Here is a 19,793-nt window from a genome sequence, read left to right on the forward strand (position 1 = left end):
AATCTCTGTAGACTACATTAGAACAGGTGCTCCTTGGTCAAACACAGTTCGTTCTTCTTGGCCATCTTTTAAAACAATTCTGCATTCTGGGAAATGTAGCAAGGTAAGCATGATTGTTAGACCAGTAAAGATACCATCAACCACTCAAGAATCGTTCTCTGAAAAGGACAGATTTATTCTCAACAGTTGTCTGCTGATGTGCTGTGTTATTACTGTACTATTTTGATAATTGGGTTGCAGGGAGATTAAGTAGAGCTTTACAGGGAATCAGATCATGACATTCATTGTCATTGACTGAAACAATAACGAAGCCCTTTGCAAATAAAATGTTGCATGTCTTTATGTTTCAACTGAAGGCAGTGAGTGTGGATCAAGTGTGGTCTTTTCTTATCCCACTACTTTAAATAACTTTAAGGAATGCATATTTTTCTTATCCCACTACTTTAAATAACTTTAAGGAATGCATATTTTTCTTTGCTGAGGTAGGCATTCATGATTTAAGGTCTATTGACAAGGCATATTTTTAAAAACAATTTCAAAATCCTCACTGAATGTACCATATACAGTGTGAACAGAATTTGTCTTCCCATCCTGCAAAATAACCTGGATAACACCTGCAAATCTGTGATACTTCACAATAATCATACCTCATCCAGTTTGCTTTGTGCGCATGGGAAGGAAAAGGTGAATCCCACAGGAAGCTTCTTGTCCTTGATTTTCTGTTTCTCCATGAAATCCCCGAGGCACTCAGCAACGTGGTCGAACAGCTGCAGACAAACCACGACTCCATCAAGGCCAGTCCTCACAGACAGCCTTTTTCAATGTTAAGCACTTATAAAACATTTTATGGCTGCTTATGGACACAAAGCGAGCCACGGCTGATATGGCAATACGGAGCTTGCTGTCATTTTCATTTCATCAGTGTGTTGTTTGTGATTTTTGATATATGTGGAGGCTACACAAATAGTTCACATACATATACTTTTAAATTGTCTCTTTCCACATCTCTGGTGAAGAGGATCAGGGAATGTTGTAAAAACTCTGTTAAACTCTGTAATAGATACACATTATGGATGAGCTACAATGACACCCAGGGCTCAGAGGTGGACGAGGCTTTACAAGAACTGACTGGGTTGGCAGTGAGGCCGGACAGGGAGGAGAAGGTCTTACCCGTGTCCCGCTGCCGTGAATGATGTCCTCTGGCGTGTCATAAATCTGGCTCTCCATCTGGACCGTCTGCTTCTTCTCATGAGACACCTTCACCCGCAAAATACGAAAATTGGATCCTCCCAAATCCAGGGCAATAAAATCCCCCTTTTCTGTAAACATAAAAATGAAAAGAAACAGATTGAATCTCATGTTGGTGGTCTGCAATTTATTTTGTTTTTCTTTGTAGTTTGTAGCTTTTTTCTGTGCTCAGCTAATACATTTTATCAAGCCAAGCTACTCAATTGTATGCCCAATTGCTCTTAAAGAATCTTAGTCATCATTTCACACAGAAAATAAAAGACTCATATCCTGGCAATCTACCTTTGTTTCAATTCCCGGTTACTACTCAGCAAATTGAGCTGCTCCAAAAAACTGTGAGAAAGGGAAACGTTTAATAATTTGAAAATTAAGTTTTAGTTCGACTCCTGAACTGCACATCAGTTTTAATAACAACTTGATGAAAGCCAAACTAATATCAGGAAGCAAACTTACAGCTCAGTCTAGTGTAAATGTTTTGTTTATTGACATCAATCAATGTCCACAAACATTTTCTACTTATCAGACTAAGTCTCCTAGCCGGGGATAAGTCTAAATTTTGAACCAAGCTAACACAGCAGATTATAAACAACTTAACAGTAGTTGTATTTATGAATAGAAGGAAGAAGCACTTACTACATTTTTAATAAAGATGATTTATTGTTACTTGTGGACTCTTGTAAGGACAGGCTACACTGAAATGCTTGTTTGGTGTTACTGTTGCAACCTGTGAAGCCTGTGGGAAACTTTAAATAAAAAAATAAACTGAATAGTTTATTTTACAGTTCAACTGTTCAGCTTTCTGATATTCTTCCTTCCTTCAGGCACCATGAACATTTCACATAGAAGAGGGTTCCTTTCTTATTATAGGCCATTTATAATAACCTGGCATTTAAGTGGCTTTATTTCCACATGGGAACCGCCCATCAAATGCACGCCAGAGTAACCATTTTTTCCCCTACATTACCTTTTGGGATAGCACCGAGCAAGCAGTAAACTGGCTTTTATGCCTTTAAACACATAAAATAAACACTCCAATTATACCATGTTAAAGTACTTCAGAGTGCAGAACAGACAGGGGAATCATTAACTTCTGCCTTCATCTGTCATAGTGAATGTCACTGTGTGGCCTACAGCATCCCTTCACAAGAGCCTGTCCGAGTGCCAACAGTTGGATTCAAATAAAGGGACTTATCAAATATATTAATTTACAGTTTAAGTGATACTTTTAAGAATACTAAATAAATAAATAAATTACAATGTGAGCCGAGCACAACTAGATTTCTGTTTATTTTTCTTTTCTCCATCACCAAAAATAAACAAATTCTGATTCATTTTAAGGTAGAATAGAACGTGTTCAGTGGATATTAATAAATACTTTGTTTATTGATTTAATTATTTATTTTACTCAATATATTAGGAATAATTCTGACTCCAGAAGCAAAATGCTTCCCTGCTGACCTTCCACACTGTCTCACGTGCTTCCCGGCCCTGTCTTGTGGGGCTGATGCAGGGCTATTTATAAAGTGTGAGTGTGGTGACGTACAGGAGTCCCTCAGTACCTTACCAGGGTCTAACATGCAAAAATGGGAATGCTGTGTGGGATTACAGATGTATGAAAGTCCTTTATAGGTAGTGAAAAAGTTAACTAAGGTTAGTAATCAAAGATACACAACAGTAAATAGTAATGCTAATTAAACTGACTGTGTGAAAATGTAATACAGCTTATAAATTAAGCCAAAAAGACTACAACTGCCAAGGACGTGGCTTCTAGGACTGCATATATCACAATCCTCAGCCAGTGTATTAAACTGAGGTACCACAAAAGAATGAGGTGGTGAATGACATCCAGGGACCTTAAAGGGCTAAATACCAAAGGGCAAATGTCATAGAATAGCCCTTTTACAGTTTAAAAGGCCTCAGCACATTTTTGGGATACAGCTGGGGTGGTTTCCAGGCTGTAGAAAGGCTTACAGTATGAATGTGATAGTGTTTACAGGACTACAGTCGGTCAGAAAGTGCATTTTGTTTTTATTGTTTCGATGTGTAAGACAGCAGCTCAAGCAGAGGACTAAACTATAACATATCTCTGAATCTGCAACACACAGTCATGGCCTGCTGAGGACACAGCAGCACTGAAACGAATGCTAAAGGACTAGACATTAAGAGCTATAAATCATCCAGACTTTGGGTGAGACATGAAGGAAGAGAACTAGGCCGGAATCCTCTTTAGGCTGAGTGGATTCAATCTATATTAATTACCTTACAAACGAGAAATATATATATTGATTCGAGCCCAGGCTTTGTTTGTGTCAGCGCTAATGGTCACACTGCCTGTGCCTGAGCCTTTTTATAATTAGTAAAATAAATAAAAACATAAACACATAAAAGAAAAAAAGTTTTGATTGATGTCCTGCAAATAAATGTGTTGCTGTGCAATATAGCATGAGGTTCTTAAATACCTCTCAAAGAAGGTCACTGTAACATTGGATCCCATTCATTCAATGGTTGGCATCAGATAATGGGCCAAGCTTAAAATAGGAAACCGACATCTCACTCTACACGGTACATATGCCATTCATTTTGATGCTCTGAGTTTCTGTTCTTAGAAGGACACAGACATTAAAGCAGAAATTAAGTTTATAGCTGAAGTATTTTCCTTATGGCAAGAGATCAAAGGCCATGGTTTAATCCCTGAGAAGTCACACCTTCTTTAGGGTGGAACTGATTTACAGCTTGGAACCGTTTCAGATGGCAATTCTTTTAATACATCAAAATCAAACCTGACAAAGCCTGAAAATATTTATAGGGTTCCTCACCAAATAGAAAAAAATGTTACAGTATATCCAGACATTGTCACCTTGAAAAATAATGATGTTACATTATAATAATATGCTATTGATGCATGAAGGGCACGGACATTTTAATTTCCCCCCCTGAAGAATCACTGCTTTCTTTCCAAGGTGATTCCCAAAAACAGAGCAGCTGAGGACACAGAGTGCCGTCCGTCTGCTCACCTGATCCGTCGGGTATGGACCTCACAAAGGTTGGCAGCATCTTCACCGTGGCCGTGGGGTTGGTGTCCCGGCCCAGGCCATTTTCTAGTTCCCTCCTGAAGCGGCCCATGATGTCCAGTAGCGTTTCATCTGAGAACCGCATGGAGTACAGGTACTTGTCAATCTGAAAGCAGGCAGAGACAGGACCCAGACAACAGTTAATAGTCAAGTACGCACACAACACTGTAAAAGGACAATATGTGCCACTGATGACCTGATGAATGAGGGCAATACTATTAAACCACTACTCTTTGAATTTAATGGGAATACCACCAGAAATTTGATTAATGATTTGCATTTCGTGGTGGTTTCTGGAGAGATCTGTAATGTGGTGTTTGGGCACCCAGGCAGGTATATTTTCTATTTTATTACTTATTTGTGAAGTAATAGCAACAGTATATGTTCTCTGAGGTAACGACTACTGACCCAACCAAGCCCATCTTGGCACAGTCAATAACCAACCAACTGCATTTCCACCTAGTTTATATTCACCCAACTTCATGTCTCCTTTTATATACATGATCAATTAGCATAAATTAGCATACAAAACTGTTCCCAATGCCTGAGGACAAGACAAAACAGAGAGCACGTGATGGGACTGCCCAAGGAAACACATACAGGGAGGCATTGTTCGTCTTGTAAAAAGGGGTGGAAGGGAGGAAATAATAAACCTTGCTTTTCCTGGTTCACCCGAACCAATTTCGAGTAGCGTTTACTTTATGAAATATACAGGGTTTGTGTGCCCATGCTCTTTCACTTCCAAGAAGTGGGCAGGGTGCCTAGCGTGCCAACAGGAGCTCTCTGGGAATCATAGTGCAGCAGGTGGGTTGGTCTGGGCAGTGTGAGACTCTGGAAAGCAACCTGGAAACTCTTTCCAAGACCTGCGTAAACCTGCCAAAATGATGTCCCACAAAACTCAAAGCTTGTTACACTGCATTCCTCCAGCGCGATGGCCACACAGGTCTGTTCCACATTCGCTGATGAAGTAAACACTACCCAGGACTAAAAACTGGAGCTGCAGCTTGCTGTTTATCATTGCAGCCAGTATCAAATATCTGTGTCACTTTTCCCTTTGGAGGGGGAGGGTAAACTAAGGAGATTGACTTCGTTCAGATGCCATTGAGATATTACTGGGGGAATCTGGCCGAGAGGAGTGTCTGGGCTTTCCTTTGCCACTATGACAAACGTCAGTGAGACAGAGGTCAGCTTCTATTGGGTAACCGAGATCACACTGCAGATTGGCACAATGTATTTCCAGCCTCAATGGAAGTAGCAACAATTATGAAAAAAGACCAACTGAAACTTGCAGTACTATTTAAATGCAACGGCAAGAAACGTATGCAAGTCTCCTCCCCAGCTCTCATTTTCCGAGCAAAAGAAAGAGAGGAAAATTCACATGCAATGTTATGGCTCAATCTTATTCGAGATCATTTCATTTTATTGTCCTTAACTGTAATCTTAGTTTATTCAGATTTTCCCCAAAACAAAAAAGCAAATGCCATCATGTTTCATTATTTTCTTTCTTAATAGTGACACTGTGTCTCACCAAAAGTCAGTTAGTAAGTTTTACATAGCTGCTATGCAAGAGGAAGTCGGGAATTGTATGTGGCTGACTGTTGCAAGATACTCTACCTGGATGGTGTATATAATGTAGCCCACATATTTGTAATACATGCAATTGGAAGGATTAAATGTGTAGTAAATTAGAGAGCATCAAATACGTAAAAGATACATTAACTACAATTTAATTACATAGTACTTGAACTGTAACCTTTACCTTCCACTATGGCAGTGTAATAACCATTGTTTCAACATATGCTTAAAACATGTCAGATAGTCTAACTGCAAGGAAATGTGAGTTATTTTCATCAAGTCACAATGATGAATTTTCAAACATCACAATGATGGTGCAGACTGAACAATGACACTTCAGCATGTTGAGCAATTCAGATAAAATATTCATAAAGACACTTGCAGCCCTGACCCCTTGGTGCCTTTCCAGTGACCTGCAGACTCTAAATGGGATTTCATAGATCACTGCCTTGCTAATAATCTCTTGATGGTTCAAACATTATCCTCAGTGCAGGTGATCTTTAGCATTTAAAACCTGATTTAGCGATAACAAGATACAAAAACAACAAAAAAGGTGTAGAAAGTAATTGAAATAAGGGCCGGATTGAACAATACCAATTAAGGGATTTAACAACCAGTTACATATTATACACAAAGTGTTTGAACCCAAGCATATACACCTATAGTGCAGCTACAAAGTGTTGCAGTGGGATTTAGACTTGAGATTTACATGTAAAGGGATCCTACATTTGCACACTAGCGGCCATCTGTTACCAATCCAGCAAATTAAGCCCAACAGCAAAGAACAATGAGGATTATGCCTTTGTCCATGCTATTGGATTGCAGGGTAATTAGGCAGAGGAAAACTTTCTAAATGAAGCACAGAGAGAGGTCAACCTGTTACTGTATGATTTAGTATCTGAGAGACACACCAGGCATCCCTAATCACTTTTCTTTGCAAAAGTGTAATATCCCAATCCACTACCTCAAAGGGGATTAATCTTGAATTAATTGTCAGTGTACTATTATTATTCACTCCCATCTGTTGCTGACATCTGAGTCACAGAATTTGCTGTGGAGTTCACCTGTGGTCACTCATTCTGACTCATTCACAAATCACCACCGTAAGAATGATCTGTGTCTTTATCCAGTAATTCCAGATCTATGTAGGTGTATAACTGCCAATATGTAAAAGGGTGACACTATGGCATGGTCATGCAACTAACACACCTCCAAGGAGCATAATCAATCACAGGTATGCAAATCATGGGGATTATTGAGGATCGTCTTCGTGCCAGCACCAAGGACAGATAATCAGAGGAGTTCCTGGTGTGAAGGGTTCATTTGAAGATTAGGGTTCATTGGAATAGTGCTGTTATAAATTACCAATTTCCTGTCTTCCTGGGTGTTTTTTATTATATGTAACGCTGAAATACCAAATAAGGTGGCGTCTCAGACAATTTTATTGATGCAAACGCTGTAGCCTAGGAGTCAATCTGTGACTCAGCTCCCTAATTGTGTTACAACTATAAGCTAGTGATAAAAACGTTAACACAATTTCCTTGTGTTGCGGTCTCTTATATCTAACGCTGGGCAGCAGATGCTACACATGTATCATCTGAGCTAGAACTTCCTCTTCACACGCCATAGCTTTGAGATTGGAGAGGAAGTCGATGTCACCAAAAGTGGAGCTAAACGTCCTTCTGGAAGGATCAGCTAGACTGGAGTATTTCCACACTGTTAATATTGCCTTAGTTCAGTTCCACAATATCTCAACAGTGTTGCACATGGATTTTGTATTCATAAAAGCAGACTAATAGTAAAAGCTGTTACAAAACATCCACTTACAGAAAACCTTCATTTTGTATATTTTTCTATGCCAAATTGTATAATAAAAAATTACTATCTTCTAAAAGTAGCCAAGGAGCGGGACATACTAAACTAGCAATTCATTCTATGTAATTAATAATTAAATTAATTAAATTAATTGAAGACCTATCTATGTTGTCATTCATTTTCCAAAAGGAGGTTAATTAATTACACCAACACGCAATTATTATAATTGCTTTAGCTTCAGTACCCTCAAAAAAGACGCATTGTGTTATAAAGCTAGGTAGGGGGTTATATTTGAAAGCCTAATAAATACAGTGCAGAGATTAATTGTGGATTCGTTAATACCATTAATTCGTAAAGTAGGGAAAGTATGTGATAATTGCAGTTACTGCACCCTGCACTGTATATTTTTAAATTGAAGGCCTTTGCCTTGCTTTTACATACGTGTATTTAGATTCTAGATTTTCAAACTCAAAGTGACTAGTAAATCGGAGTCTGATCCAAATTCACACTCTTCCACGCAGAATATGAAAATGAATAATTTCTTTCTGGCCTGATTTTCTCTATCCACTTTGTAGCTCACAGCATCTTATTGCAGGACAGAAGGAGAGCCCTTCAGTACAAGAGTAGTCTTTCAGTACCATCCTGAGGGCAGAAGTGGAGGCAATAAACACTGTCCTTTCCAGACTCTCCTCTGCCCATGAAGAGGCCTAAGCAAACCAGCTGATACTATAGCACTTACTAAAAGAACAGCAAATAATTTGAATATTCTAGTGCAGGGGATACATTTTCAAGCACGACACCGAAATGTTTGCCATTCCTTGTTATTTACATAAAATCAGCAGGTATTGTTTTGTATCTGCATGGAAACAACCTGTTACACAGTCACTACGGTGAGAGAAATGTGAAATATTTAGCTTGGGGGACCTGCATGCCCTTGCAATGATGGTTGAGATGACCTTCAGAGCACAGACAAATAAAAAATACACTATTTCTACCGTAGCAACAGTTGTATTACATGGTTTCCTACAGAGTAAGAGCAAATCTTAGTTTGGAGAAGATCTATTTTAGTATTACACATCTTTGAATGAAAACTTTCAGTTCTCCATGACTGTAGGTATTTATTTTTTACTATGCACTGATAGTTTATAAGTGTTTCCTTCCAGGTCTGGCAGGAAGTATAGACTTGTGTAGGCCTTGAGGAGTGAGGGTTGTAAATTTAAACCACGGTACTAATGAGTTAAGAGATGCTCATAGCATTATCCAGCTCCATGTGCACACCCTCCAATCTTTAGCCCATTTAAAATATGCAAATCATTGATAATAAATTACAAAAACACACACATACTCCCGAAACAACCAGTTTGACACCTACATCCTGATTTCAAGGACACTGCAGTACAAGAGCACACAGTTGTTACAATCACCTTGGCCATTTCTTACAACATCTGGTTTGTTTTACCAGGAAATAAATGAAGGCCCTCAGACATCAGTAACAGCTAATACATTGACATACAAATATAAATATGTAAAATGTCAGCCACAGTAAGATTCTCTCATCTCTTTCTTAGCATTGAGAGTCTCTGTAAGAGGGCAGACATGTTTAGAAACACAGAGTTTTCACCAGGGCCTGTATTTCTGCCATCGCGATCAGACTCACCTTTTTGACCTGGTCATCCTTTAGCTCTGTGAAGTAATAGGCCAGAAGCTGGGCTGCTATCATCGTGCCTGTGTTGTGCGTGCAGCAAGATAGGAAAAGCCTGTCACACTGGAAATCCCTTCAGTCGAGGATATAAACCCCCAGCAAATCCCTTTCTAATGAAGAAAAGCCAGCCTCCAAACGGATCTTTCCTGTCCCCTTTGGAAACCTGCAAGCTGTACAAAATGGAATATGTATACAGGATCCACATTCACTGTGACTTTCTCCACTGCACACCAGCCAGCCAGCGCAGAGAGATGCAGGAGAAGCTGGGATGGAAACTCACTAAACCCAGCCCACTTCCTGCCCCGCCATTGGCTGAGACACCAGAGCTGCACTGCACAAAGCAGTCAATCTGACAGGCTGCCTCAAGCGTCTCCTTCTCAGGAGCGGTGGGGGTGTGGGGGAGGAGGGAGCTGGTGCATTTCCAGCCTTTACTACAGTAAAACCACAAAGCACGTCCTCCACGTCCCCTCCCTGCTGAAGGGGCATGCAAACAGGCTCCTTAACACGACCAGCACCATCTCATCACACCTCCTTCAAACGTGCTGCCACAGTGTTTGTTATGGAGGACTTACAAAGGGGCCTGAGCAAGGAAATCTGCTGAGTAATTCCTTAATTAATTACTTCCTTGCCGTGTCTGTACTGTACACCCATGTTCCCTTGTTTCTCACCCACACATAACTGTGGAAGGAAGTGCAAGGCATGCAGATTTATAAAAATAAACTAAGGAGAGCAAAAGAACAAAATGCACACAGGGGTGTACTAGGAATATTATATATATATATATATATATATATATATATATGTTTTAATTATAGTACATATATTTGTCCTACGTCAAAATTGACAGTATTGAGGGATGAATTTATTAAAGAGTTATCACGAATTCTACACATAGAGCAATGCTTTCAATGATTTATGGTTTCAAGAGAAGGAGATGAAAAGCATTTCAGTCTGAGACATTAAGACTACAGCCAACAACCATCATGGATGAGATCACATTCCTGATACAAATGAGTGTGGTTTCCCCGGCAAACTGGCAGACCAACCTTGATATCGGAGCCAAGGCCTTTGACGTGGAAGCAGAATAACCCTCTCACTCGTTAATGCTTATTCTCTACAGGGCGAATGGCAAAGAAACCAGCCTACCAGAATATGTGTTTTAAGGCTACGTGGCATAACCCAGTGTCTCCAACACCTTACATCAAGATTCAACACCATTTATTAAATCAATCAAATCAAATCAAAAAATATGTAACGAAAACAATAAACTATACATTTGACAGTTATCCTCTCACATCAAACTGAGAGATGTACTGTTTGAAATTAAAAACATAGTCTGCGCACCGTGTTAAAAATAAGGATATTAATTGCCATTACAAACTCACAGGAGAAGTCGTCTGTGAGGAAAAATGGCTTCTTTTAGAAAGAAGTATTTAGATAGAACTGTGCAAGTGTAAGTGTGAAAACGAATGAAAAAGATGTTATTGGCATGACATTAGCATTGTTGAAAAATGATCCTCTCCTCTCGGACTGTATTATAGTCAAAGGGCATCCCAGCTGCTGCTCATGTTTTTATCCCACAGGGTGATGATGCAGCAGCACAGACTGTGTGCCCCCCGCTGTGACCTTGACAAAGTCATTCGCTTTAAAGAGCTCAGTCCCGATCACTGCTGTAAGAGGCTGAGTCCCTCAAGTAATTTAGCGTTGAATCAGTAATCATTAAAATGCAATAAATAGGCCTTGTGCGCAAAAGTGAAGAGACCCGTAAAACCTTTGGGACCTTTCCGACAGAAAAGATGGAGAACTGCAACATATACACACACACACACACTTCTTCACCATCTGCCCCGTCATGATTCAGATGTGTGCGCGCGCATGTGTCAGAGTGCGTCAGACGGCTCTCTCTTTTACAGCACAGAGCCCACCCTTTAACTGCATTCCTCGCTCTCCCAGCTCCGGCAGTGACAGGGTTAAAGCTCTAGTTCCTCTCTGGTTGCTGTAGTGCCTAAATGGTGCACAGCGTAAACAGAGACGTGCTGTGGCTCGAATGACCGGATGACGCGCCTTTTTTTCCATGAAGCTACGCCTTCCCCCTTCACTCTGAGAGACCACCCAGCTCCCCCTCCTCTCTTCCTGGAGCTCAGCTATCATTGAAATCGACCGACTCAGATTACACTAACAATGGCTTCCTTCTGTACTGCTACCTATTGGCCGGCCTTTTCCTGCATTTCACAATAGAAGGATGAATGTCATGATGTAAGGAGGGCTTAATTTCTTTCCTAATCCTTGCAGAGGGCTTTATGGCCCTTAATAAATGGCACCCTTCCCCTCAAGTTGCCCCAGGCTTCATTCTTCATTTATTTTCGGAACAGAAAAGGGTAGGACACATTACATCCCCAGGAGACGTCAACCCCAATTACACTGAGATATTAGGATTAATCCGCGGACCAGCACTCTGTCAAACCTGCTTTAAATACATATCCTGCGCCGCTAAAATTACAACACTTATGGCTCCATAGTACTTTCCAATCTGCTAAAAAAAAATATTTTACACAATTTGTGGTTTCATTTGTCTGAAGTACAAAGTCTGTCAAAGTCAAGAAGGTCTTGTACAGCAATAGAAGGAAAAAAACAAAAACACAAAGCGGAAACTTATTTTCATGATCTTGATGTAAAAGCAGCTGAACGTAGCTGCAGTTTAATGTCATGGTGTTGCAGTAACCCTATATCTGCATTACTCAAATGACTGTCCTTTGCTGTTCACCGTATTATTATGCTCTAGTAATTTCTTTTATCCATCATATAAACAGTCTAACCGCTGGTGCCACTAACAATAGGACTGGACTGGGGCTAATAAGAAAATAAGAATCTCTCTCTCTCTCACACACACAAACACATATGTACATTCACTGTCCGACTTTTGTGTGCAGAATCCTACTCAAATTGACTTGAGTATCATATAATATGAAACAAACAGTGAGGAAATTGACTTTGTTTTACAGTTTATAATATATGGGTTATAAAGTGTTAAAATGTATGCATAAAAGGTCAAATAAATAGCTGACCCCTTTTGCTGTTCCCCTGAGATTTTGTCTTTCATTTAAACTCATCAATGGCTGTGGGTTACCGTAGCAACTGCAGCCTAAGGTCACTTTGCTGTAACGTGAGCAGATTCGACTCTGCCAGGGGGATGCAATTTATAAGCAATCCTGCTACTTTTCATCTATCCAAACGTGGCTTATCTCCAAAGTCAAAGTGCAAGAAATCTCTTTATATATTCAAAGAGGATGCATGCCATATTACTTGACAATGCTTGAAAGTAATTGTATGAATTGAAAATGGACAGTTTGTGTTTGCAGATACAATTATAGGAAATGCAGATTAGACCCATTACATAGGACTATTGCAATGATCTATTAGTTATGATATTGTAAATAAAGTGAATCTCAGGTTTGAAATAATCTGTGGGACAAACTGGGTGTCTAAAGATTTGTATAATAAAAAATAATATAAATAAATAAATAATACTAATGTGCTGCTCCAAATGATGTGCACTGTTATTTTGTTGGGTGTGTGTTATTCTATCTTCCACTTGCATTTTATTATTGAGGTTGAAAAATAAATCTCGGTTTGTTGTTTTTAAATGCAGTACTGTGCCAAAGTGAAGCCAGGTAGAAGAAACTTGGCAGAATTAAAGTCACCAAAGATGTTCAACTGACCTAGAACGTCAACAACCTGCACTGTGGTGAATCTCTGTTACTTGACAGAAATACTATATATGGGGCTGCTTTAATTGGGACAATTTAATTTTGTACAAATACTACTCTTATTTAATTTAATATTTCAGGTTTAATTAAAATTTGACACAAATGTACACAAAAAAAATGCATCCACCAAAGTTAATGTTTAACAGTTTCAGAGACCTAATTTAAAAACATATTGAAGTACTCTACTTGTTGGTGTCTGTTACTATTCCTATTTCATTTTTCATAGTTTACATTTAATATAAAATGCTAATTTATATTTGTTCCAGACCACAGTGAATAATGGTTATTGTAAAATAATCTAGAATCCATTAAAAAAAAGTATAACCTTACTCTAAAGATAGATTAACATTTATAAATCATAGTACCCTGAGAACACTGAAAATAAAATAAAAATAATCTATCTACCAGGAACAATCTTAAAATAAAATAAAATTCCTTTTTTCTTTATTGTACTTTTGATTCAATGCAATATGAGTTACATTAAAAGGTATATGCTTTTTATATATTTATGTGTTATTTCAACAATCAATGTAAATGTGTATAATAGAAAAAGGCTATTTAGTATATTTATAAATAAATACAAGTAACCTCTAGCCCCTTACTCAAAGTAACATTTAAATGTAACCTCAAGAACTAACATAACTACTGTATCACCTGCAAATACAGTAATACTGGAAATATATATATAGATCTTTAACCTACAAGTGAAGCTACTTTTTACAAACAGCCCTATTAAACTAATAAACACCTGCACTGTACATACATGTGGTGGAACCTCTTCATCGCTTTCCATTGCTGGGGAGATGTATTCTAGAAGATTATCTTATCTGCAAGTCAGTCCTTAGCATTTGTTCCTGCAGGAAGGATTCAACTGGATTTAAGTAAGCATGGTTACATAATAAAAGAGTGGCTGTCCTTATATAATTTACTGATCAGTTCTGTTGAACATTTATGCAAAGTCCCTAATTAAATGTACATTGAAAGCTGTTACTGCTTGAACATCAGTCTATACTGCAGAATGTGTCTAGATATATATGGGGAGAAAATCTGATTAAAAGTCCAAAATGACAATAAATTGCTAGAGCTAAAAACAGCAACATCAGATTTGTGTAAGAATGAGTAATTCCTCTTTAACGTCTGCTGAAGAGATTAACAGATGATTTTTTAAATCTTCACCACTCAGCCCCCTGTATCTGCACCATGACATCGTCAGAGTAACACTGACATTTGATAAATTGCTATATTATGAATAAATAAAATAATAATGGTATTGATATATTGTAATTATATATATATATATATATATATATATATATATATATATATATATATATATATATATATATATACACTCACCTAAAGGATTATTAGGAACACCATACTAATACTGTGTTTGACCCCCTTTCGCCTTCAGAACTGCCTTAATTCTACGTGGCATTGATTCAACAAGGTGCTGAAAGCATTCTTTAGAAATGTTGGCCCATATTGATAGGATAGCATCTTGCAGTTGATGGAGATTTGTGGGATGCACATCCAGGGCACGAAGCTCCCGTTCCACCACATCCCAAAGATGCTCTATTGGGTTGAGATCTGGTGACTGTGGGGGCCAGTTTAGTACAGTGAACTCATTGTCATGTTCAAGAAACCAATTTGAAATGATTCGACCTTTGTGACATGGTGCATTATCCTGCTGGAAGTAGCCATCAGAGGATGGGTACATGGTGGTCATAAAGGGATGGACATGGTCAGAAACAATGCTCAGGTAGGCCGTGGCATTTAAACGATGCCCAATTGGCACTAAGGGGCCTAAAGTGTGCCAAGAAAACATCCCCCACACCATTACACCACCACCACCAGCCTGCACAGTGGTAACAAGGCATGATGGATCCATGTTCTCATTCTGTTTACGCCAAATTCTGACTCTACCATCTGAATGTCTCAACAGAAATCGAGACTCATCAGACCAGGCAACATTTTTCCAGTCTTCAACTGTCCAATTTTGGTGAGCTTGTGCAAATTGTAGCCTCTTTTTCCTATTTGTAGTGGAGATGAGTGGTACCCGGTGGGCTCTTCTGCTGTTGTAGCCCATCCGCCTCAAGGTTGTACGTGTTGTGGCTTCACAAATGCTTTGCTGCATACCTCGGTTGTAACGAGTGGTTATTTCAGTCAAAGTTTCTCTGCTATCAGCTTGAATCAGTCGGCCCATTCTCCTCTGACCTCTAGCATCAACAAGGCATTTTCGCCCACAGGACTGCCGCATACTGGATGTTTTTCCCTTTTCACACCATTCTTTGTAAACCCTAGAAATGGTTGTGCGTGAAAATCCCAGTAACTGAGCAGATTGTGAAATACTCAGACCGGCCCGTCTGGCACCAACAACCATGCCACGCTCAAAATTGCTTAAATCACCTTTCTTTCCCATTCAGACATTCAGTTTGGAGTTCAGGAGATTGTTTTGACCAGGACCACACCCCTAAATGCATTGAAGCAACTGCCATGTGATTGGTTGGTTAGATAATTGCATTAATGAGAAATTGAACAGGTGTTCCTAATAATCCTTTAGGTGAGTGTATATATATATATATATATATATATATATATATATATATATATATATATATATATATATATATATAAAAGTACATGTAAGAATATGCTTAAAAAAATAATAATTCACCATAAATTTACTTTGATGTATATATTTATTATTGATATATCACTGACCGCTGCAAGTCTTTCAGTGTGCAGGTATCCTGTATTTTACCAAGACAGCAACCTAAAAAGATACTCTTTGTAGAAAGGAACAAAAATGTGATAGCATGAGAACCTGTTGAAGAAGAGAGATCAACAGGACAATAAAACCCTTGATGTCCAAGAATGAAAAAACACACCTACAAATACATAGTATTAATTATATTAAGACTTAACAAACTGCACTTTGATTTAATTATTTCAAAAGATTACCTTTCATTTTGTTCCATTTAATGACAACTATGAATGAGTGAACAGTAGCTTCAATATGAAACTCCTTTTGTTGCTACTCTTAATTTAATTTAATGCAAATAATAATAATAATAATAATAAAAGGGTCTGCATATTTGACACAGATATACGCGGTATGCCCACCTAATATGAGGAGAACTTTGTGTATGCCCACCTAATGTGATTTTGCATATAGCCTTCTATACCTTATTAATTCAGACACTTCCCCCCCCGGTCGACATATTGCCAGCATCACACCCGCCCCCAACACCCCTGGTTGGTATTAGAGTATACCCACCTCTTCAGTCCCCACTACAGCGCTGGTTCAGACAATTCAGCATTTTCCATTACATGCATACACTCACCTAAAGGATTATTAGGAACACCTGTTCAATTTCTCATTAATGCAATTATCTAACCAACCAATCACATGGCAGTTGCTTCAATGCATTTAGGGGTGTGGTCCTGGTCAAGACAATCTCCTGAACTCCAAACTGAATGTCTGAATGGGAAAGAAAGGTGATTTAAGCAATTTTGAGCGTGGCATGGTTGTTGGTGCCAGACGGGCCGGTCTGAGTATTTCACAATCTGCTCAGTTACTGGGATTTTCACGCACAACCATTTCTAGGGTTTACAAAGAATGGTGTGAAAAGGGAAAAACATCCAGTATGCGACAGTCCTGTGGGCGAAAATGCCTTGTTGATGCTAGAGGTCAGAGGAGAATGGGCAGACTGATTCAAGCTGATAGAAGAGCAACTTTGACTGAAATAATGACTGGTTACAACCGAGGTATGCAGCAAAGCATTTGTGAAGCCACAACACGTACAACCTTGAGGCGGATGGGCTACAACAGCAGAAGTCCCCACCGGGTACCACTCATCTACACTACAAATAGGAAAAAGAGGCTACAATTTGCACAAGCTCACCAAAATTGGACAGTTGAAGACTGGAAAAATGTTGCCTGGTCTGATGAGTCTCGATTTCTGTTGAGACATTCAGATGGTAGAGTCAGAATTTGGCATAAACAGAATGAGAACATGGATTCATCATGCCTTGTTACCACTGTGCAGGCTGGTGGTGGTGGTGTAATGGTGTGGGGGATGTTTTCTTGGCACACTTTAGGCCCCTTAGTGCCAATTGGGCATCGTTTAAATGCCACGGCCTACCTGAGCATTGTTTCTGACCATGTCCATCCCTTTATGACCACCATGTACCCATCCTCTGATGGCTACTTCCAGCAGGATAATGCACCATGTCACAAAGGTCGAATCATTTCAAATTGGTTTCTTGAACATGACAATGAGTTCACTGTACTAAACTGGCCCCCACAGTCACCAGATCTCAACCCAATAGAGCATCTTTGGGATGTGGTGGAACGGGAGCTTCGTGCCCTGGATGTGCATCCCACAAATCTCCATCAACTGCAAGATGCTATCCTATCAATATGGGCCAACATTTCTAAAGAATGCTTTCAGCACCTTGTTGAATCAATGCCACGTAGAATTAAGGCAGTTCTGAAGGCGAAAGGGGGTCAAACACAGTATTAGTATGGTGTTCCTAATAATCCTTTAGGTGAGTGTATATAAGACACTGGGGAATCAATTGACCCGAATGTTAGAGGTCCTGTGCATTGGAGCTTGAAGACAGAAATACATTTGGAATTCATTGTACAGTTAATGCAATTTCAGAGAGCAGGGGTGTCAGACAGCAGGACGAAGAGGTTCTTTATATTTGCGCGCCACCGCTGTGATGAGGGCTGCCCCTTTCCCACTCCCGTCTTCCGAGAGGACGAAGTTGACCTCACACTGGGGTGCGAGATCCTGCACAGTCTCCTTCAGTATACTGGAGAAGCTGGGAAAAGAGGACAAGAGTTCCTGTCTTTCTGGCAAAATAAATGAAGTAAAAGCAGGGTCTCTCCCACACATATCTCCCACTTATTCAACGTATTGCACACAAACACAGTCTGGGACACTTAAGCTGCCTCTGCAAGTTACTCACTGTGGGTGCAGTTTATACAGCGTGCCATCAACCCCCACGGTGATGTCCAGCTTGTCCAGCCCTCTGTTTTCCCGGATCTTGTCCACCACAGCGGCCATGCCAGCGCCACATAACTGTGCCGCCCTGCGTGAGACCGTGCTGCACACCTCCTTCACAATGATGCTGTCGTCACATGTGCCGTCCAGACCCAGCTGCTGCAGGATGGCTCTCACCTGGAGCAGCGCCAGCCGGTCACTAGGAGACACACACAGGTGCTACCACAAGGAAGATATCATTTACCACAGGCTAAAGTGAAGGCCAATGGTGATGCTGACAACCTTAGAAGGTCATGCAACCAGAAAATAACAATGTAAAAAAATCAGGTGTTGAAAACAAGGAAACAATAAGGTGTTGTTGGGAACAGTGGAGGGGTCTACCTTTCAATCTGAGACAGGAACTTGGTCTCGAAGATTCCCCTGGTCTTGAGGCGCTCTGTGACGCGACCTCGGAACAGCAGGCCTCGTCTCGTCAGATCGATGAGGATCTGCCTCACGATCTCCCCCAGGTACATGCCACTGGTCATCTTCTCAAACCTGCACAACACACATCACCCTCAGATCCCACCGCCAGGAAGACCACTATGAACTCGGGGACTATGAAGGACCATTGTGTCAATGAACTGGCCTTAATTGGATACTCTTTTGTTGTATATCACAGTAAAAGCATAGTGCAGTGCAGTTAAGCTCAGAGAGGTAGGAAAGGCCATGATACAAGTGCAGTCAGGGATAGCTGCTCAGCTTGGGCTTGGTTTTCAAAGCTATTCTTGACAATACAGTGCCCTCTAGTGAGACACTGAGGCACCATGCCTTCCCCAATCCAGATTTGCCCAGTAGACTCACGGACCAGACATCACGTGAAGGGATTGCCCTGTTAATCTGAAGTTAGAAACCACGGGCTTGTCTTTAGAAAAAACAAATCCAGTATAATTCAAATACTAAATACCAAACACAGATATCACAATGAAATACAGACATTTACTGCATTTTACTATTTTTTGAGACCAAGCATGTTAGAGGGTATTTGTGTGGAAAAGATTGCTTCATGAATATCAGCTTGTCTGACACAATGAAACATTCACAATATTCATTACCACAAAGCTTTCTGGTCTCACATCCACAGATACACAATACACTATCCACCATGTTATAAACCCATGTTATAAACAGAGTCCTTTACGTTACAAACTAGTGGTCCCTTACCGTTGTTTGCCTATGTTCAAAGACCCTTCATCCACCTCTCGGTCAAATTTTGTTCTTATATCTTCAATGCAACCGTTTTCTCCAAATCCACCCCATTCAGTGTTCACACACATCCGCCCCTCATCTCCCTCCACAGTCTCGATATTCCTCATCTCCTCCATGTAACAGACATTGCTTCCTGTTCCTGAAGTAGGTAGAATGACAAATAAAGGGTCTCAGGGGTTTACACTCAAAACAAACACAAAACCAAACACGTATCAGCTTGTGAACTGCGTACCGGCGATCAGCCCGATTTCGCACTGAGGGTCTTCATAAGCACAGGTCATCATAGTTCCCACGGTGTCATTCACAACAGCAACAATGTCCAGATCAAACTCCTGAAGAAAGAGAGACCATT

General features: G+C 39.9%; 1 protein-coding gene across 2 annotated transcripts in view; it reads right to left on the reverse strand.

The window, feature by feature from the left end:
• The window catches only part of LOC136716041 (hexokinase-1), a 34,830-nt gene that overhangs the window by 8,492 nt on the left and 6,545 nt on the right, over nt 1-19,793 (reverse strand). Inside the window, exons 14-21 of one of the 2 annotated variants that reach the window (XM_066693511.1) lie at nt 19,674-19,773; nt 19,397-19,580; nt 18,575-18,730; nt 18,159-18,392; nt 17,870-18,011; nt 4,263-4,425; nt 1,171-1,319; nt 648-767 (exon numbers count right to left, since the gene is read on the reverse strand). In XM_066693511.1, coding sequence (XP_066549608.1) covers nt 648-767; nt 1,171-1,319; nt 4,263-4,425; nt 17,870-18,011; nt 18,159-18,392; nt 18,575-18,730; nt 19,397-19,580; nt 19,674-19,773 — 1,248 coding nt within the window. Of the gene's footprint in view, nt 1-647; nt 768-1,170; nt 1,320-4,262; nt 4,426-9,366; nt 9,670-17,869; nt 18,012-18,158; nt 18,393-18,574; nt 18,731-19,396; nt 19,581-19,673; nt 19,774-19,793 lie in introns of those variants that run through there. The other variant, XM_066693510.1, reaches the window with a different exon arrangement.

The sequence above is a fragment of the Amia ocellicauda genome, chromosome 20, assembly GCF_036373705.1.
Source record: "Amia ocellicauda isolate fAmiCal2 chromosome 20, fAmiCal2.hap1, whole genome shotgun sequence".
Taxonomy (NCBI): domain Eukaryota; kingdom Metazoa; phylum Chordata; class Actinopteri; order Amiiformes; family Amiidae; genus Amia; species Amia ocellicauda.